Raw genomic sequence first — 21,755 nt, 5'->3', positions numbered from 1 at the left:
TCTTTTCTGTTATCCAGTGCTTCTTTACATGCTTCTAAAGTCTCATTCCAAAGAACACTGAGGTACAGGCATGCAAAATAAAATCCTATTCTCTGTAAGTTTAGTCTTTATTCTAATTATCTAACAAACCTACTACATATTAGCACTGAGGACTTCACAAAGTTATAAATAGATCAATGCACAGACTTGTGTGTCTAACTCTCCATATGCACAGACTTGTGTGTCTAACTCTCCATATGCACAGACTTGTGTGTCTAACTCTCCATGCACTCCGCCCTGGTCGACATGAACAAGCTTCACTCACCCAACACACAAGCCAGTCCGACGGAGCACCGGGCCAACATCTGCTCTGGAACTGGAAATATGAACTGGGGGAAGGAAAAAAGCAATGGGTGTTTAAGTGCCAGCTTTATTGTGGGCTTCTACAACAGCACCTCACGATTTACTGGCTTGATTGAGAGTTTCAGTGCGGAAACCCAACTCCAGTGACTCAAACGTGAAATAGGTTTTAATTCCGGCATTTTTCATATATCACTGCTAAAACACTTCTGACACTTTGTCACGACTGCTGTGTATCTATGCTGTAGCAGTTCAAGTGCTAGTTATAAAGTGCAGTGTAGTAGAGCACTCCACCAGCCTGCGTGTGCCTACCTTCCTGCAGCACAGAGTCTCCCCCAGTCTTTGCAGAAGGTCCTGGATCTGCTGGAAACCGACCCTCTCCTCCTGGGACCGGGGCCCCAGCGTCACACTCAGCACCTCCTGAAACACAAGAGCAGCTCTGCTCAGCACACACAGAGCAGCTCAGCTCAGCACACACAAGAGCAGCTCCGCTCAGCACACACAGAGCAGCTCAGCTCAGCACACACAAGAGCAGCTCCGCTCAGCACACACAGAGCAGCTCCGCTCAGCACACACAAGAGCAGCTCCTGAAACACAGAGCAGCTCCGCTCAGCACACACAAGAGCAGCTCCTGAAACACAGAGCAGCTCCGCTCAGCACACACAAGAGCAGCTCCGCTCAGCACACACAGAGCAGCTCCGCTCAGCACACACAGAGCAGCTCCTGAAACACAGAGCAGCTCCGCTCAGCACACACAGAGCAGCTCCGCTCAGCACACACAGAGCAGCTCCGCTCAGCACACACAGAGCAGCTCCGCTCAGTACACACAGAGCAGCTTACCTTGATCTCAATGATGAGGTCGGAGGGCAGCGTGGCTTTGTGCTCACAGCCAGGGGGGCAGCTGGCCCCCTTCTCCTCCAGTCTGCTCGCTGTGTGTTCAGGGGGCTCTCTCGGGGTCTCCCCCTCAGACAAGGCACCGACAGGAGGTGGCGGCAGGGATTTCATCATCCGGTCGAAGGCCGCCTTCAACTCCCGCTTAATCAGGGCTAGCAAGACAGAAATCCGCCAATAAAGTTCCACTGGTTATTCCAAAAACTTGTCTAAAAACTGTACAGCTGTGGCCAAAAGTTTTGCATCACCCTACAGAATTAACAAATGTTGCTTCATAAAGTTGCACAAAACCTGCTGAATAATGTTACGTCAACAAATTAAATTACATACTGCTTTATAGTTGTCCATATACTTAAACTGACAAACTGAAAAACATGACATTTCGAAATCGAACAAGAAATAATGTAGTACTATTATGGTGGCCGGTAGACTTTTACAATACAATTTTGATTACATGATGTTAAATAAAACATCTAAAATTATGTTTATATAGTTTTGTTTTAAATTATGTTTCAATTCTAAAATTCTAGGTGAATTTCACCTGGTTTGCCAGGAAGTAAAGCAGTAACAGACTCCCTGGACGGTAAGGCAAGCAATCGGAGAACGTGGTGTAGTACCAGAAGTCTGTTTTCAATTGAAAACGCATGTTTGTTATAACGTGTGTTCCTTTAGAAACTGCCCAGGAGAAATGTGTAGCTAATACAAGTGAAAAATGGGTAGGCTTTGTGGAATTATTTTATCAGCTACAATTACTTTAAAGCCTCCAGTAGGCGTGGGCTCTTACCTGCGATATTAGCAGAGAGCCAGGTGCACGCCTTCTCGGTGGCTAACCTGACTGCAATGTCCTCCGCTGTGCTCAGAACCTGCAGAACAAGCACGCTCCTGTGACTGCCAAGAAGCCAATGAGGATTCACTTCTGACCAGGGGCCGTAGTGCTTACAGAGGCTAAACGAAGCACCAAATAACTGTGTGCAAGATTACTGCAGTAGAAATAGTAACACTGACTAAAACAACAATCTGTTTCAGTTTTGATTAGATTTTTAAAATTTTTGGTAGTTCTTTAAAAAATTAAATTCAGTTTATACTCAGAATATTGAAGACTCACCAAAACTAACCACAACCAACAATTACCCTTCTGACTAAGAGAAGTAATAGTACATCTTGATCATTGGAAAAGTAACTAAACACTAGAGTTGTTTAACCCTCAAAACATTTCCAGTCAAGCTGCTGTTCATTGAAATGCTTGGTTTCCCTTCTGCAGTTTATTGATGATGCAGACCCCCGTCGGACCCACAATAAGACGGGTAATATGGGAAGATGTAGTTAAGAAAAACATTTTTTATTCCATAGGATTTTTTACTAAAACCGTCCTTTGAAAAAAAAATGGCAGTGTGTGCACCTGGTCAACCGGTTTTCTATTCATGAAAACACCATGGCAACATGATTAGGAATGTTTGTTGAACTGACAGAGAAGAAAAAAAGATCGATAAGATTTTTAAAATGCCTTACTGCTGCAGAGGTCTCTTCAGGAAGCAAAATCCTGATGGCTTCAGGGCTCTTCACACTGCAAAACCTGGAGCAAGCCAAGGAAACAGGATGAGAGGAAGAGATGGGAGCTCAGCCTTCTTACACATTCTAGTTTTTGTAAATTTTCTTAATCAGATGCCAACATATTTCATAATCATTTTCTTTTAACCTGATAAATGTTCTGGCGCTGTGGGTTCAGTGTTACATCTCCACTACAGAATGAGGTACTGGTGAGGGAGGTCAGTGTGGAATAGGAGCAGCTAGATTCTGAAGCCTTGTTTTGTCAATCACTTTGCTTTCTTTCACTTGTGATTCTGCATTAGTGTTGCAGGACCCCCTGCAGTGTTATCCCATGCTGGTCATTCCGCAGGCCTTTTCTTCCCCCCCCAACATATTGCCGACAGTTTGCTATCTTAATTCTCACATCATAGGTAAATCAAGTAGACACTGAATGTTTTTCAAATTTTACTAGGGAACGTTCGCCAGGAGAATGCTTTTTTTCTTGTAAGCATCGCAGCGTATCCAGATCATGCTCCCTCCTGCAACATGCTGGTGTTCTGATTGAAATGAGTAGCGCATTGAGAGAACAGAAAACCAGCACTGTGCTGGAGGTGCATGATCTGGTTGATTTATGACCCATTATGTAATGGTGCAATAAGGACACCGCGGGACACAGCAACGGTAATGCAACGTGCTTCTTGTAGCCTGCAGGGTGCTCTGTAACACTTTAACACTGCCCAGCCAGTCTGCAAGCGATTTGAAATGACAAGAGAGAGACAGAAACACCCCCCCCCCCCCCGCCCGCTTCTCAGTAATATTGGCATTGTCTGCCAGCATAAGCCTGAGTTGGTACGGTGTTACTGCAGATATGACAGACATACCATTTTCGCTGCTCTCGGAAATCAGTCACTGGGATGCACTGGCACCCCTTGCCACTGACAAAGGGCTAAATGCTAGTTATAAAAAATGACATTTTATTATATTAATTTATAAAACACAGCCGTGGCACACAGGCTCAGTACTGCAGGGAGGTATTGGAAGCAGCAGGTGCTTACTCTCTGGCTCGGCTGAGCGTCTGCCTGCCCCTCTCACACAGCTGGGTGCACACGGAGTCAAAGAGCCTGGCCACGCTCGCCTTCTCATCCCTCAGCCTTCCTTGCAGCTGAGCCTCTCCGGACTGCACCAGCTCCGAGACCAGCGTGGCTCTGCACAGAGAGAGGAGAGATGCACTGTTACTGGGCTGGTCTGCTGCACTCAACAATGCTTAACTCTTTCTGACTGCATCATCAACATGCTCTTTTTGCTTCATGTTCCTTGGCACATTTCTCTCTCAACACATTCAGATTTGTGCTCCACTGTATACATCCCTATGCCTCACTACACAAGGTAAAAGCAAGTAGTGATGGTGACACTAAAAGAAGAAAGGTTAGATAGATTGCAAGAACCTTTAATATCAGCAGGATATCAGTGAGAATGCAGCACATTGATCCTGCAGAGAACAAGTACAGGATTTCAAAATGTCACATTTTTTAATTTTTATCAGTTTTTCATTAAGTAGCTGGGAAAACAACAAAGCAGTATGTAATTCAAGATGTTCACGTAACATATTCAGCAGGTTTCATTTGACTTTATGAAGCAAAATTTAAGAATTCTAGGGCAGGGGTGTCAAACTCAGTTCCTAGTGTCTTCTGGCTTTTATTCCAGCCAAGCTCTCAATTACTTAATTGGTCGAGTTATTTGGTTAACTGGTCGAGTTCTTTTTTATTTATTTATTTTTTTTAATTTAGTTGTTGCCAATTATTTTTTATTATTTTCTCCCAATTTAGAATGACCAATTATTTTTTAGGCTCAGCTCACCACTACCACCCCTGTGCTGACTCGGGAGGGCGAAGACGAACACACACTGTCCTCCGAAGCGTGTGCCATCAGCCGACCGCTTTTTTTCACACTGCGGACTCACCATGCAGCCACCCAAGAGCTACAGCGTCGGAGGACAACGCAGCTCTTAGGCAGCTTACTGGCAAGCCCGCAGGCGTCCGGCCAGACTACAGGGGTTGCTGGTGCGCGGTGAGCCGAGGATACCCTGGCCGACCTAACCCTCCCTCCCCCGGGCAACGCTCAGCCAAGCCCTCCCTCCCCCCGTGCGCCGCCCACTGGGAGCTCTTGTCCACAGTCGGCTGTGACATAGCCTGGACTCGAACCGGCGACGTCCAGGCTATAGACAGCATCCTGCACTCCGCCTTCAACGGATGCGCCACTCAGAAGCCCCCAACTGGTAGAGTTATTTGATTAACTGGTAGAGTTATTTGATTAACTGGTCGAGTTATTTGATTTGACACATTTAAACAACAGTTTCCGAGGTCTCAGAATGTTTCATTGGTCATGTTCTTAAATCAAGGGCATTTCCTAAATCAACTGTAAGAGACTTTGAAAAATATTAAATATGTCCAATTGAACAAACAATTGGATCCATTATGATAATTGAGAGTTTAAGTTGTAATGAAACCCAAAAGACCTTGCGACCCTGGATGACTGGAGTGTGACACATCCTGTTCTACGGTAGTAGCTGTATGTACTGTATATTTCACATTAGCTGGCATTATACAACATTTGCAGTGAATAGTGTTAGTTACATATAATCTGAAAGTTACATTCAAAATGTAATCATGAAAAGAGTTTGTGTTACACTTGTACTGCAGATTTATAATGGAGCTGCTGTAGCTTTAAGAGTGATGGCGCGTGCCGCAGTGCTTGTACTGCAGATTTATAATGGAGCTGCTGTAGCTTTAAGAGAGTGATGGTGCATGCCACAGTGCTTGCAGGGGCAGGGAGGAGTCAGTTTGTGTTACACTTGTACTGCAGATTTATAATGGAGCTGCTGTAGCTTTAAGAGAGTGATGGTGTGTGCCGCAGTGCTTGCAGGGGTGGTGGAGGAGTTACGGTAATCAGGGCGTTACTTTGGCAGCTTTAAACTTGCAAGAATATCAGTTACTGTATATCCGGGGCACAAGAATAAATGTTACATAGATTGGTTTCACAAACATCGGTCTGGAAGGGGCTTTCTACAATAGCATTGTTAATACTTTGCATTACTCAGAATTGTCTTTCAATACAATTTCATATCACTAGCAAACAGGTGTGATTAATCGGTTAACAGATCGGACGATTAAATTAGATTAAAACCACATACGCACATATATATATATATATATATATATATATATATATATATATATATATATATATATATATATATATATATATATATATAAAATATATATATACACACATTTTAGCACATTCTGAAAGGTTTAGGGTTTCCTGTAAAAAAAAAAAAAAAAAAAATAGCAGAAGGAGCAGTATAGCTCGAAGGTACAACTAAAAACAAAGTAAACAGGCCTGTCAATTTTATAAAGTGCAAAGGTGTCCAGACTGTGGAAGAATTTATTAAAATCAGGACACAAAGGAATTGTATATTGGTGTAAAAAAAAAACAAACACAAAAAAATCAATTGTGCAAGACTGCAACTTGAACTCCATAGCACAGACCTGAGAGTCTCAAAGTCCTCTGGGAGGCTGAGAGACGGAGGAGTCGGAGAGATGTCACAGGACTGCGTTACTCACTTGATGTGTTTGACAGAATTTGAGCCGACTCTCTCTGCCACGAACTCCACGGTACGGCGCAGTGACTGGGGCTGGTTGTGAAAGAACGCCTGCTCCAACTCCGCCTGGCACCCAGAGAAGCAGAGGAGAACAAGATCAGCAGAATAATCCATTACAACCTTGTACCACTTGTGAAGATACCTGCTCAAAACATGTGGGCTGTACTGCCAAAACAAGGCGACCGCCGAGATGAAAAGATGATATTTTACTGGACAAAATCCGTTCTGGAGAATCAGAAAACACAGCTGTGTATCAAATATTAAAAGTATGCATCACGCAGAAACCTAGTATAAAAGAGCAAATACCAATTTGACAAATAGTTGAGGTAAAAATAGTCAAATAGTTTGAATAGTCACCAGAAAAAAAGTTTCCCCATAACACCATTATCCTTCTACTCTCCCCAGTGTTCTGGCTCCCAATGCTGGTGCTGCAGACACAGGAATGTCCCCTCAAGAGATAGAGCAGCAATCTGTCTCCATATGAACACACTTTTTTCCAGTAACTATCTACATAATTTAGAACATGATGGAATATAAAAAGGCACAGAAATTACAAAGAGATTACGAAGTAAAATTACAAGCATATTTCAATAACTATTTATGGATTCACTTAGTCATGAAGACCATAAACAGAATTAACTTCTTTGACCTCTTGAGTTCAAAATATATATATATATATATATATATATATTATATATATATATATATATTATATATATATATATATATATTTACTATCTTTTTTTAAAATAAATACATACAAAATTGTAAATAAATAGTAAAACAGTGAATAGTAATACAGTGCCGTGAAAAAGTATTTGCCCCGTCTGATTTTGTGCATTTTTGCATATTTTTGACACAATGTTATCAGATCTTCAACCAAAACCTAATATTAGATACAAGGGACCCTGAGTGAACAAGTAACACAAAAATGTGATACGTATTTAATTTATTTATTAAAGAAAGTTATGCAACACCCAATGCCCCCGTGTGAAAAAGTAATCGCCCCCTTAGACTCAATAACTGGTTACGCCACCTTTAGCAGCAATAACTGCAACCAAACGCTTCCTGTAGTTATTGATTAGTTTCTCACAGCGCCGTGGAGGAATTTTGGCCCACTCCTCCATGCAGAACTGCTTCAACTCAGTGACATTTGTGGGTTTTCGAGCATGAACTGCTCGTTTCAGGTCCTGCCACAACATCTCAATGGGGTTTAGGTCTGGACTTTCTAGGCCATTCCAAAACTTTAAATTTCTTGTTCTTCAACCATTCTGATGTAGACTTGCTTGTGTGTTTCGGATCATTGTCTTGCTGCATGACCCAGCTGCGCTTCAGCTTCAGCTTACGGACGGATGGCCTGACATTCTCCTGTAGAATTCTCTGATACAGAGCAGAATTCATGGTTCCTTCAATGATGGCAAGGCATCCAGGTCCTGATGCAGCAAAGCACCCCCAAACCATGACACTACCACCACCATGCTTGACCGTTGGTATGAGGTTCTTACTGTGGAATGCAGTGTTTGGTTTTCACCAGACATAACGGGGCCCATGTTGGCCAAACAGCTCCACTTTTGACTCATCTGTCCATAGAACATTGTTCCAGAACTCTTGAGGATCATCCAGGTGCTTTTTGGCAAACTTGAGATGAGCATTCATGTTCTTCTTAGTGAGCAATGGTTTCCGCCTTGCTACTCTGCCATGAATCCCATTTTTGCCCAGTGTCTTTCTGATGGTGGAGTCATGAACACTGACCTTAGCCGAGGCGAGAGAGGCCTGCAGATCCCTGGATGTTGTTCTAGGGTTCTTTGTGACTTCCTGGACGATTTTACGCCTTGCTCTTGGAGAGATTTTGGCAGGACGGCCACTCCAGGGAAGATTCACTACTGTCCCAAACTTTCTCCATTTGGACATTATGGCTCTGACTGTGGTTCGCTGGAGCCCCAGAGCCTTAGAAATGGCTTTGTAACCCTTTCCAGACTGATAGGCATCAACAACTTTTTTCCGGAGGTCTTCAGGAATTTCTTTTGTTCGTGGCATGATGTGCCTCTAGAACCTGTGTGCTGACAACTTCACTATGATGGTAAGGGCCAAAGTTAGTCAGATTTATATTGGGCGGGGCTGGCCCAAATCAGGCCTGGTTGTTAACCAAAGTACTCAAACAGCTGACCCTAATTATCCCTTTAATTGGGTTGAGTTAACTAGGGGGGCAATAACTTTGTCTCACCTGAAGATTGCATGTTTGATTACCTTGCGCACCAAACAAATGAAAGAGGCACTAAACTTTGGTGTAATTTTTTTCTCTCAGACTCCCTCTATATACTACTACAACCCACAAAAAAATCTGACCAAATACAATGTGAAAAATGTGCAAAAATGCAGAAAATCAGACAGGGGGCAAATATTTTTTCACGGCACTGTAGATCCTCCCTGCCACTGGAGTAATCAAAATCACTCCCAGGCTTAAAACCAACTTCACTGCAGCCTGCGCGTCTATCCTGCGTGATCTCTTACTCCTCACAAAATGATCCATCTCTGCTTTCACTCCTTCCCTTCAGTCCACGTGACTGTTTTAAGCCTAGCAGCACACACAGATAACATTTCAGCTTCATTTTAAATGATGCAATTGATGCACAAATCAGGCAGCGCTGTGAAACGGCGGGCTCAGCCCTGAGGGAAGTGCTCCAGGGCCTGAACTCTTCGGGCTCGGCCTTAAAAGGGTTCATTGTTTGTAACCACAACTGCATTTGTGTCCATCTGAAACCACACGCTTCACAACGACGCTCTGTTTCTATTCAAAACAGACGGAAACAAATAAACTGACAACTGTGACCTAATTACTGTGATGCAATCACGAAACAGAATGAAGGCGGGACTGTCATGAAATTTGCAATTACTTGTGGTTTGTGAGGTCTCCCTTCGAGTAGTGGTATGTAGGATCAGCACACGTCACGTGTGCGGCTGTGCGGTACCTGTAGTTTCTGTTGGGACAGTGGGGCGGGAGACTCCAGTGGCTCCGCGGCGGTTGGTGTTATTTTGCGGATCAAGCCCCCGTTCTTCGCTGCACTTCCTGCTACAAACGCAGCCAGTAGTTTGCGGAACTCGCCTGTGAGGGAGGGAGGGTTTGGAGGTTAGTTGTCTACTGAATGCCTGCTGGATAACAGAAGCATATTGTAATTCATACCAGAAACCAGAAAACTGTTCTGTACAGAAACATGTGTGTTATTTATTTCAGGTGTCAACGATGCATTGGTTTCCTTTGCAAAACATTTGATAGTCGTTTATAAAGTCTATTATATGAACGAATACAAAATTAACAAAAAAACATTTTTCACACTGAATACATTTCAAGCTGTGTTTGTTTGAATACTCATCACAGGACTATTTCAGCCATGCAGTGACCAAGAGCTCATGAGCACCCACTGATACAATCAGGGGGCACATTTATCTATTGAAAAAATAATTTGGACAATGTTTAATTAGCTTTTTTTCTTGATTGTCTTTTTAAATATGTCTGTCATAAGGAAAACACAATGAATTGCAATAAAACACAACAGGTACAGTCATATTCACAAGCCCATCAGAGCACTGCAACTGTACGATCCTCCCTGCAAAAGGGTTTGTATGGGGTTCATACTTACTGAGATATGGGCAACAGATATAAAGCAACTGCTGATCCACCAGGGGGAGACAATCCTAAGAACAACACGAACACCACATTATAGGAACCAGTCACCCTGACCTACATCAACACAGAATACATACACTACGCGACATACCTTTTTAGAGTGCTGGTAGGCTACAGATTTGCCCTTCCCTATGCCAAGTGCTTTACTGTAATGGTATTTGATCTTGGCCACCCATGAGACCTTGCTCTCCCTCCCCTTCCGTAACTGGCTGGCCTTGTCCAATACAATGAGGCAGCACAGGCACCGGTGCCTGATATCAGCATCCGTGCTGCTGTACACTGACTGGCTGAAACTGTACAGAATTGCTTGAGAAGCAACAGGTGAGTCCAGTGTTGACGGTTTCTGCTATTTGGGCTACTGGAGCATATCAGTCGCTTGTCCAAATACGTTACATGAAGTAACTGAGATTCTTCCGTTTTCCCATTATTGTTGCCGAATAGTTGCACAACACTCACATGGCTTTTATATGGCTAGTGGATCACATGTCATGTGACCACAAACTTGTATACAATTTTTTTGGTCAGTCAGTGTATGATGTACTGTATCTTTAAACTCCAACACTACTTGTGAGGGAACACTGTCTCTCTCAATATTGCCCACAGATACTTACCAGTCCTTGAGTGGGAGCTGGTGTTTCAATGACATCAGTTTCATCTCTGAAATCCCCACTAAAGAACAGATCCTCAGGAACAGCAGGGATCTGGAATAGAGAAAAGCAGCCAGCAAGGTTTAATATGGTGCTCAACCATACCTTCCAATACCAAATCATAAAATACAGAAGAACCTCCCTCTGCTCTGCATCCTGTAAACTGAGTATAAGAACCCCCCTCTGTTCTGTGTCCTGTACAGTGAGTATAAGATCCTCCCTCTGCTCTGTGTCCTGTACAGCGAGTACAAGAACCTCCCTCTGCTCTGTTCAATATTCATCACATTTTTGAAAGATTATTCTAACACATAAAACCCAAGCTCGTCCCAGCACTACAGGATACAACATCACATGGAAAAGGATAGATCCTTTCTATGCGACTTGAAAGAAAAGTGGATGCAACACCATTAATTAAATTTGGAAAATGAAACGGCTATAAAATCCTAGAAAATTCTCCCCCAGTTCCCCAACATCACTTGTACAGTGTCCTTACCTGGAAGAGCCAGCCCAGCACAGCAACAATCAGCAGCTGGTTCAGGAAGCGCCCCTCTCTGTCCGTCCCCAGCAAGGTGCGCCTGGAACACAAGCAACAAACCGAGACTCAAAGACCTTGTGTGAAAAAGGATGTACACATTTCAATCATTCTCGCACCTACAGCTATGGCCAAAAGTTTACCAACATCTAGGATTTTATGATTGAGACAAAAAAAAATAAAAAATACAAAAAAACTATATGAACATAATTTACACATTTTATTGTAATCAAAGAAAAGTACAAAATGATAAATCACAAGTCTACCGGAAACCTTAATAGCAGTACAGTATTCCACGTTAGATTTCGAAATGTCACATTTTTCAACGTGTGTCAGTTTTTCGTTAAGTATATGGAAAACTACCAAGCGGTATTGAATATGTTAACATTATTCAGCAGGTTTCATTTGACTTTATGAAGTGAAACGTGTTAATTCTATAGGGTGATGCTAAACCTCTGGCAAGAGCTGTACAGTAGACTGGTTTCCAATTCTAGTTTTGTTTGTTTCCTTGAAACAATATTTTCTCTACTACAGACCATGACAATAAGCTTCTAGTTACAGTAGTTTCCCACAAAAGGATTTTCTGTGTCAATGTGACACTATAGTTAAGAGAGGAAAACTAATTTGATAAATTCCTTCAACACCTGTGAAGCTTCCTTGTAATAAAAAATGTGGCTAATTAAATCTCATTAGCTGTAGGGATGAATCGATAGTAAATGTCCACGCTTTCACAATACAGCGATCATCATGATAGGAGCAGTTGTGTTGTTTTTTTTTTTTTAAACTACTTTAACAGAATGTTCTGTTTCTCGCATTGACCCTTTGATAAGTGAGTTGCTTACTATGTTTACATTTACATTTTCATAACTTAATATATTGCTTTAAGTGTTTAGATTGCAATATTACTGCATCACAAAGTAAAGTCATTGAGAGGAGAGAGGGGAGGACTCACTGTACAGTACACTAAGACCTGGGGGGAGAGGGGAGGACTCAGCCCCCTGTACCGTACACTAGGACCTGGGGGGAGAGGGGAAGACTCAGCCTCCCTGTACAGTACACTAGGAGCTGGGGGGTGGGGGGAGAGGTGAGGATTCAGCCGCACTGTACAGTACACTAGGAGTTGGGGGGAGAGGGGAGGACTCAGCCTCACTGTACAGTACACTAGGAGCTGGGGGGTGTGGGGAGAGGGGAGAGGGGAGGACTCAGCCTCACTGTACAGTACACTAGGAGCTGGAGGTGTGGGGAGGACTCAGCCTCTCTGTACAGTACACTAGGACCTGGGGGTGTGGGGAGAGGGGAGCAGGGAGCAAGTCATGTCACCTGTACAGCTGCAGCAGAAGTGTGAAGACCCTCCTGTAGTGCAGCAGGTACGGGGCGGTGTGATCCACCATGGAGAGAAACTCGACCAGCCAGGGGACAGTGAGCACCGTGCGCTGCTTCACCATGGACTGCCTCAGCACCTCACACACATCAAGCACTGGAGCACTCTGCACATGAGGACAAGAGACACACTTACACCACACACTAAGGAGCTTTTCAACAGCCGTTCACACAGATCTGCACTAACTATATAGCAGGCAGTGAGTGTCAGTGCCCCCTGATCGTGTCTGTGGGAGGCAGTGAGTTCCAGTGAGTGTCAGTGCTCCCTGATCGTGTCTGTGGGAGGCAGTGAGTTGCAGTGAGTGTCAGTGCTCCCTGATCGTGTCTGTCGGAGGCAGTGAGTTGCAGTGTCAGTGCTCCCTGATCGTATCTGTGGGAGGCAGTGAGTGTCAGTGCTTCCTGATCGTGTCTGTGGGAGGCAGCGAGTTGCAGTGAGTGTCAGTGCTCCCTGATCATGTCTGTGGGAAGGAGCGAGTTTCAGTGAGTGTCAGTGCCCCCTGATCATGTCTGTGGGAAGCAGCGAGTTGCAGTGAGTGTCAGTGCTCCCTGATCGTGTCTGTGGGAGGCAGTGAGTTGCAGTGAGTGTCAGTGCTCCCTGATCGTGTCTGTGGGAGGCAGTGAGTTGCAGTGAGTGTCAGTGCTCCCTGATCATGTCTGTGGGAAGCAGCGAGTTGCAGTGAGTGTCAGTGCTCCCTGGTCGTGTCTGTGGGAGGCAGTGAGTTGCAGTGAGTGTCAGTGCTCCCTGATCATGTCTGTGGGAAGCAGCGAGTTGCAGTGAGTGTCAGTGCCCCCTGATCGTGTCTGTGGGAGGCAGCGAGTTTCCGCTCGCAGTGACAGAGCTGTACCTTGTTGCGGACCCCAATGGCTGCCTCCTGCACACCCCTGGCTGGTGGCTCCCTGGTCTGGTACGGCAAGAAGGTGATGAAACCCAGGAACTTGGCAAGAAGGCGAGCCGTCGTCAGCACCGAGCAGAACCGCTGCTTCTCACCCTGCAAGAGAATCAACAGCCGCGTCAGCTCACACACACCCGTTTAAAGAAAGATTTTTAACGATGGCACTTAATAAAGAAAACCCATACGATTGGCTGGATTCTCAGTTTTACTATGGGTGGTGTCATCAAATTAAAGATATATCCTCGCTGTCAAAAACCCTCCTTTTACTATCCCAGATGGCCCGATAGACCTGTATTATGTCACATCCTCATAGAATTCCTGCTTGGGAAGCAACCGGATTCATATATAATTGTATGTTTATTTGATTGTTTTTAATTGTATATATTATTCCAATGTACAGTCATGTTTCATGTGAGTGCTGTTTACAAATAGGTCATATGATTGTGCAGTTCATTTTAAAATAACCAAGCAGAAGACAACCCAGTATATTCCTAGTATTAATGAGTGTGTGATTTGCATGTATTGCATGCTCTTACTGTATTGTACCAACAAGTCAAAACTGACTGACTACAGAGTTAAAAGGGGAGCACTCGTCCCCTCTCATCTGCTGCTCCCCTCCCCCTCATCTGTTCCATGCCATCCTCTCCTCACCACCTTCTCCATGTTCCCTTTCCACTCCCCTCTTACCTGCTGCTCCACATCACCCTCCCCCTCTTCCTTGCTGCTGCCTGGCCCCAGGATGCAGATGGAGTCAAGCTCCAGGATCTGCTGGCACAGGCTGTCCATCAGGTGCTGGTTCAGCTGGTAGCTGCAGAAAAAAAAAAGAAATAATACACAACTCTGCAAACACACTAACAAACTATGACATTGCTCCCTCCCTGGACACTATTTTTTTTATTTTATCCAGATAACCCTGATAGCTGCAGTTAGTTTTATAGCTTTACTATATGGAACTGGGGAGAGAAAAGAAACATTTCACAAAGGTGGTGAAAAATAGAGTTGCATCTCAGATAACACTAGCCGATAATGTAAGCTTTGATTATCATTTTTCAGTACAAGAACTGATCAAACTAATGAATCGCTAATCACGATAATAGATTACTGTTCCAGCCAAGGCCAGTTGTTTATTTTGTCCTGGAGGACGTTGCAATACTGGTGGTTGTTCTCACCTGCCAGCTGTCAGGAGGAAATCCCGGAAGAATTCCTGATGCCCTGGGAAGGAGGGCGGGGGGCACGGTCCCATGATGCTTTGGGGCTGGATGAAGCGCTCCTGCAGTCTCTTTAGACGGCTCAGGTTGTCCGCTCCAAGCATGCCGAGTACATCCAGGTCAGGCGCCTCTCCACCCGTCCCCTTGCACATCTACAGAGTGGGAAACAGCAGAGCAGTGCATTGACATTCAGAGTGAGAACTGGGGCTCCAACACTGCGTCTTACCTCTCATACATCACAACACTGTGTCTTACCTCTTATTAACATCACAACACTGCGTCTTACCTCTCATTAACATCACAACACTGCGTCTTAGCTCTCAAACATCACAACACTGCGTCTTACCTCTCATTAACATCACAACACTGCGTCTTACCTCTCATTAACATCACAACACTGTGTCTTACCTCTCATTAACATCACAACACTGCGTCTTACCTCTCATTAACATCACAACACTGCGTCTTACCTCTCATTAACATCACAACACTGCGTCTTACCTCTCATTAACATCACAACACTGCGTCTTACCTCTCATTAACATCACAACACTGCGTCTTACCTCTCATTAACATCACAACACTGCGTCTTACCTCTCATTAACATCACAACACTGCGTCTTAGCTCTCAAACATCACAACACTGCGTCTTACCTCTCATTAACATCACAACACTGCGTCTTACCTCTCATTAACATCACAACACTGTGTCTTACCTCTCATTAACATCACAACACTGCGTCTTACCTCTCATTAACATCTCAACACTGCGTCTTACCTCTCATTAACATCACAACACTGCGTCTTACCTCTCATACATCACAACACTGCGTCTTACCTCTCATTAACATCACAACACTGCGTCTTACCTCTCATTGACATCACAACACTGCGTCTTACCTCTCATACATCACAACACTGCGTCTTACCTCTCATTAACATCACAACACTGCGTCTTACCTCTCATTAACATTACAACACAGCGTCTTACCTCTCATTAACATCACAACACAGCGTCTTACCTCTCATTAACATCACAACACAGCGTCTTACCTCTCATTAACATCACAACACTGCGTCTTACCTCTCACTAACATCACAACACTGCGTCTTACCTCTCATTGACATCACAACACTGCGTCTTACCTCTCATACATCACAACACTGCGTCTTACCTCTCATTAACATCACAACACTGCGTCTTACCTCTCATTAACATCACAACACTGCGTCTTACCTCTCATTAACATCACAACACTGCGTCTTACCTCTCATTGACATCACAACACTGCGTCTTACCTCTCATACATCACAACACTGCGTCTTACCTCTCATTAACATCACAACACTGCGTCTTACCTCTCATTAACATTACAACACAGCGTCTTACCTCTCATTAACATCACAACACAGCGTCTTACCTCTCATTAACATCACAACACAGCGTCTTACCTCTCATTAACATCACAACACTGTGTCTTACCTCTCACAATCACCACAACACTGCGTCTTACCTCTCACAATCACCACAACACTGCGTCTTACCTCTCACAATCACCACAACACTGCGTCTTACCTCTCACAATCACCACAACACTGCGTCTTACCTCTCATTAACATCACAACACTGCGTCTTACCTCTCACAAACACCACAACACTGCGTCTTATCTCTCATTAACATCACAACACTGCGTCTTACCTCTCATTAACATCACAACACTGCGTCTTACCTCTCACTAACATCACAACACTGCGTCTTACCTCTCATTGACATCACAACACTGCGTCTTACCTCTCACAATCACCACAACACTGCGTCTTACCTCTCACAATCACCACAACACTGCGTCTTACCTCTCATTAACATCACAACACTGCGTCTTACCCCTCACAAACACCACAACACTGTGTCTTATCTCTCATTAACATCACAACACAGCGTCTTACCTCTCATTAACATCACAACACTGCGTCTTACCTCTCACTAACATCACAACACTGCGTCTTACCTCTCATTGACATCACAACACTGCGTCTTACCTCTCATACATCACAACACTGCGTCTTACCTCTCATTAACATCACAACACTGCGTCTTACCTCTCATTAACATCACAACACTGCGTCTTACCTCTCATTAACATCACAACACTGCGTCTTACCTCTCATTGACATCACAACACTGCGTCTTACCTCTCATACATCACAACACTGCGTCTTACCTCTCATTAACATCACAACACTGCGTCTTACCTCTCATTAACATTACAACACAGCGTCTTACCTCTCATTAACATCACAACACAGCGTCTTACCTCTCATTAACATCACAACACAGCGTCTTACCTCTCATTAACATCACAACACTGTGTCTTACCTCTCACAATCACCACAACACTGCGTCTTACCTCTCACAATCACCACAACACTGCGTCTTACCTCTCACAATCACCACAACACTGCGTCTTACCTCTCACAATCACCACAACACTGCGTCTTACCTCTCATTAACATCACAACACTGCGTCTTACCTCTCACAAACACCACAACACTGTGTCTTATCTCTCATTAACATCACAACACTGCGTCTTACCTCTCATTAACATCACAACACTGCGTCTTACCTCTCAAACATCACAACACTGTGTCTTACCTCTCACAATCACCACAACACTGCGTCTTACCTCTCACAATCACCACAACACTGCGTCTTACCTCTCACAATCACCACAACACTGCGTCTTACCTCTCACAATCACCACAACACTGCGTCTTACCTCTCATTAACATCACAACACTGCGTCTTACCTCTCACAAACACCACAACACTGTGTCTTATCTCTCATTAACATCACAACACTGCGTCTTACCTCTCATTAACATCACAACACTGCGTCTTACCTCTCAAACATCACAACACTCAATTGGTTCAATTTCTTATGGAAAAAAAAGAAGCAACACTGTCAGTCTTCATACTTACTGTAAACTTACACATTACTGATAAGATGAAATAAGACACACACACAGGTCTGCAGTGTTGAGAGTTAAAAATTACTGTACTATGAGCCAAATCACATAGCCTAGTATTTATACCAGTACTAAGTTGACACAATTTAGGAGGTTCCCTGTAGGAGCTCCTACATGCACAGAGTTGCTACTTTGCTAGTTCATGAACATTAGCAGTTTGGTTATCCTTATACAAAACACAATGCTGCAATGTTTTTTATTAAAGCCCTTAGTATTATACAATTCAAAAGGTCTGATTTGTTATCAAGGTAGTCGCTAGTCCAAACCGGGGAGGGGAGAACCCAAATACTCCTACCATCCTGGCCACCCATTACTTAAGGAATGAGGATTGTCATCTGAGACTAGGGGCGTAACGATACACTAATGTCATGATATGACAGGATACATATCACGATACATGCGATGGGCCTGATGGGCTACTTGCATGATGCATAATAAGATCAAATGATCATTCAATGATGGACCCTTTTGTTAAATGTAATGAAATAGGGAGAGTACGTATTCATAAACATACGTATTCTTCATTCTAGAACTACAATGAGCTACGCTGTGCTTTTGGTTTGTATCACAGAACGACATACCTGTATTATGATACCATATACTGCATTATGTCAAGATAACCCAATAGCCAGACAGCAGCTCAGGCTGTTTCTAGCACAACAGCCTCTGGGGGCACCTCTTACCTGGATGAGCTGCTTCTGGAAAAGCCTGGCAAAGTGACTGTGATTGCTGGCTGCAGTCAGCTGACTCACCATCCCCCTGAAGACAGAGAGGGCAAGGGAGAGGAGAAACATCTTTACATGTAAGTCAGGAATAACGTCCTGACTCGTCACAATCTTCAGATGCAGTTTGTAAAAAACTGAGACATACATGCGAACGTGTGCCGGTCACCCACAGAGGATAAGTGTGTCAAACACTGGACTGAAGCAAAATCTTTGTAAATGTGGCCTGCTATACCCCCTTCATTCATAAATTAAGTACCTAAAACAATTTTAGAAGCAGCATGTGGTGGAACAAATGTCCAGGTGAAGTTTTATCAATTTCAAAACTCTCAAAGTTTGACCAAATAATTTTTGAAAGAAATAAAACCATAAATGTTCACAAGAAACCCTGAAACACGTGTTTAACTGCCCCGACCCCACATTTCTTATTATTGATGATCCCCAGCTATTTCACTGCAACTGCACCTATCCTGCAGTCTATCATTAGTACTGTCCTCTGCTGACCACAGGATCATCCACAGCTAGTGCACTGCTTTTAGTTCACTGCAGATGACTAAACAGAGATTAAGCTGCAGGTCCCACCTGACTCTGCTGCCCAGCACCATGTCGAACACCCAGCCCGGCTCCTTGTGGAAGTCCTCCCACTCTCTCAGCAGCTCGTAGAAAATATCTCTGGGGATACAGAGCACAGCACAGATCAGCAGCTAGAACTCTATACCTGCTTGCACAGTGAGGAGCTTGGATATCCTTTACTCAAATGCAGAACTATAGGGCAATAAACAGGTTTGGGATGATATGGTGGTCTCTTTATAACAATATACAAATTAACCCTCCGTTGTATGGCCATTCAGCCCATCAATGCTTGTCTGGTTCTTAGTAGGTTAACGTCAAGTTCGGAGCCAATTTGGGTTCTTTAATGAAACATTATGAAACCTGTTAATGTGTCAGCGGGTTGCAAGGGGTTCTTAATGCAGTCATTTGTTGACTTTGGATACAAGCATCTCCGTCCCACTCAATCACAACATGTTAGCTCAGCTGGTCAGAAACAACTCCAAGTGAAAGTGTCAAAACCTGCATAATCAGCAGCTTGCATGGTGCTCCAATGAAAGAACTCCAGTCAAATATAGATACTGTAAAGGTGAGTGATTCTTTAGGGTATTTTGTGAAGCACACGTTCTCAGTGTGATGCCAGCACAGTACCTCTGCTTCTTGAAGATGTGAAAGGCCTTGTCACTACAGAAGTTGGAGCGGTTGTCCGTGGCTGGCTGGAACGGAACAGACTGAATGAAGGACGGGGTTATTCGGGACACCTACAATACAGAGGTAAAAAACTCAGTTACAAGGAGGACACATTAGAACTCCTGTCATGCCAAACAGGGCACAGATCGTACCTGCCTGACTAACATGATGTGCTCCATAGACACAGAAGGTGTAATGTTGCAAAGGATATTCAAAAGAATTCAGAAGATGTCATGGTGTGGTTACTTCTAATAAAACTCCATTGATTCCATTTTGCATTTGTTTCATGGGTAATAACTGCTAACAGTTTTTCAGGCATGTACACAACAGGCACCCCATAATAGCATCTTTGAGTTTAACAGCAACAGTAGCCCTGCCAAGCAGCACTAAACCAGCAACACTAAATGTACAGCACATTCAACATCAATGGAGCCAAGCAGTGCAGAACTGAGGAGCTGCACTGATCAATCTCTTCTTCCTGCTCCCATTTCTTGCTTATACCTGTTCTAGAAAACCCTACAAGAGCAGGTGGGTTAAAACCTCAGCATGGGAACCAAAGCAAAGCTTGCTCTAACCAGATGTGCATGTGAAAAAGTGTGTGGCCTGTATTATTGATATGGCCAGAGGTTAAAACAATGTGGCAGTGAAATTGGACAGTTTTACTGGACAACACCGGTAATGACACTTCTCAAATCATGTGGTCTGTATCACTGATATGTCCAGAGGTTATCACCAAAATAACTAGACAATACATAATAAAGCAGAAAGGTTAAAAAAAGTCACTGCCTCCAATGGTCTTTGAGATCTAAGGCTTTGACAGTGCAGCTGCAACTCTGTAAAATTACTACCAGAAAAGGGTTACTTTTTCTTGTATGGTATCAGCGATCGAACTTAACCTTGAGCATCACAGAATACAGTACCAAGTATGAAGCAAATATTTTAAAAAGTTGGCTCCTTATCACCTGGAATCCAAAAATGCACAAGCTTACAAGGATACGGACACACTCATGAAAGGTGAGGGACAATGGCACTTTAGGTTAGGCACTATGCAAATTTCTCTGGGAGTGCAAATCAATCCTTCCTGACCAGCAAACTTTGTCAATGTGGGCCATATATAAACCATGTTCTCTTGGTCAGTAAGTCAATCTCCGGCCGGAAGCTGTTCTGGGAGACACAGAGCGCTCACCCACCTTGGCAGTGCTGCTTTCATGGGCAGCAAGCAGCCGATCTCGCAGAGCTGGAGAGAAGGAGCCCAGCCTCTCGTTCTCAGCGAGGAGCCGCAGTGTGCATTTATCCAGCTGGGAGATGAGACTGCAACACAAGAGCAACACCACTGAGCACCACAAACCAATGGCACCACACGGTGCAGCAGTGGCTTCAGAGCTCAATAAACAGTGAGCACCACAAACCAATGAGAAAGCACTACACTGGGTGGAGCAGTGGCTTCAGAGTTCAATAAACCAGGAAAGGCACACTGGGAAGTTATATCTGTCCTAAAACATCTGACATGTGCAAAAACAGACAGGTGAACATAAAGGGACCAGCCATATAAAAGATGTGACTGATCTCCAAAGGGGAACAGGTTATGTGCAGAAAGGATCAGTTGAACAAGACAATTGGGGCAAACTTGGCAGTCCATTTATATTGCAGTAGGAGCAACACAAATCAAAAGTGGGGGTGAGGTTTTGTGTGCATTACATCCTTATAGTGCTGATCCTTTTTTATATAACTTGGCCCTTATTGTAGATGTAATTTATACAGTGCCTTGCGAAAGTATTCGGCCCCCTTGAACTTTGCGACCTTTTGCCACATTTCAGGCTTCAAACATAAAGAAACTGTAATTTTTTGTGAAGAATCAACAACAAGTGGGACACAATCATGAAGTGGAACGAAATTTATTGGATATTTCAAACTTTTTTTACAAATAAAAAACTGAAAAATTGGGCGTGCAAAATTATTCAGCCCCCTTAAGTTAATACTTTGTAGCGCCACCTTTTGCTGC

General features: G+C 43.8%; 1 protein-coding gene across 8 annotated transcripts in view; it reads right to left on the bottom strand.

Annotated features, from left to right (window-relative positions):
• The window catches only part of LOC117424432 (codanin-1-like), a 45,058-nt gene that overhangs the window by 4,522 nt on the left and 18,781 nt on the right, over nt 1–21,755 (bottom strand). For all 8 annotated transcript variants that reach the window (XM_058991249.1, XM_058991250.1, XM_058991252.1 and 5 more), the window contains 19 exons: nt 20,944–21,064; nt 19,715–19,824; nt 19,097–19,186; nt 18,476–18,551; nt 14,725–14,915; nt 14,243–14,363; nt 13,508–13,651; nt 12,603–12,769; nt 11,244–11,325; nt 10,715–10,804; nt 10,057–10,111; nt 9,388–9,521; nt 6,381–6,484; nt 3,813–3,962; nt 2,740–2,803; nt 2,015–2,093; nt 1,180–1,385; nt 652–759; nt 305–368 (listed from right to left, as the gene is read on the bottom strand). In XM_058991249.1, coding sequence (XP_058847232.1) covers nt 305–368; nt 652–759; nt 1,180–1,385; nt 2,015–2,093; nt 2,740–2,803; nt 3,813–3,962; nt 6,381–6,484; nt 9,388–9,521; nt 10,057–10,111; nt 10,715–10,804; nt 11,244–11,325; nt 12,603–12,769; nt 13,508–13,651; nt 14,243–14,363; nt 14,725–14,915; nt 18,476–18,551; nt 19,097–19,186; nt 19,715–19,824; nt 20,944–21,064 — 2,156 coding nt within the window. The remainder of the gene's footprint in view (nt 1–304; nt 369–651; nt 760–1,179; nt 1,386–2,014; nt 2,094–2,739; nt 2,804–3,812; nt 3,963–6,380; nt 6,485–9,387; nt 9,522–10,056; nt 10,112–10,714; nt 10,805–11,243; nt 11,326–12,602; nt 12,770–13,507; nt 13,652–14,242; nt 14,364–14,724; nt 14,916–18,475; nt 18,552–19,096; nt 19,187–19,714; nt 19,825–20,943; nt 21,065–21,755) is intronic.

This window comes from Acipenser ruthenus, chromosome 18, assembly GCF_902713425.1.
Source record: "Acipenser ruthenus chromosome 18, fAciRut3.2 maternal haplotype, whole genome shotgun sequence".
NCBI lineage: Eukaryota > Metazoa > Chordata > Actinopteri > Acipenseriformes > Acipenseridae > Acipenser > Acipenser ruthenus.
This window is presented reverse-complemented; position numbering and strand designations above follow the sequence as displayed.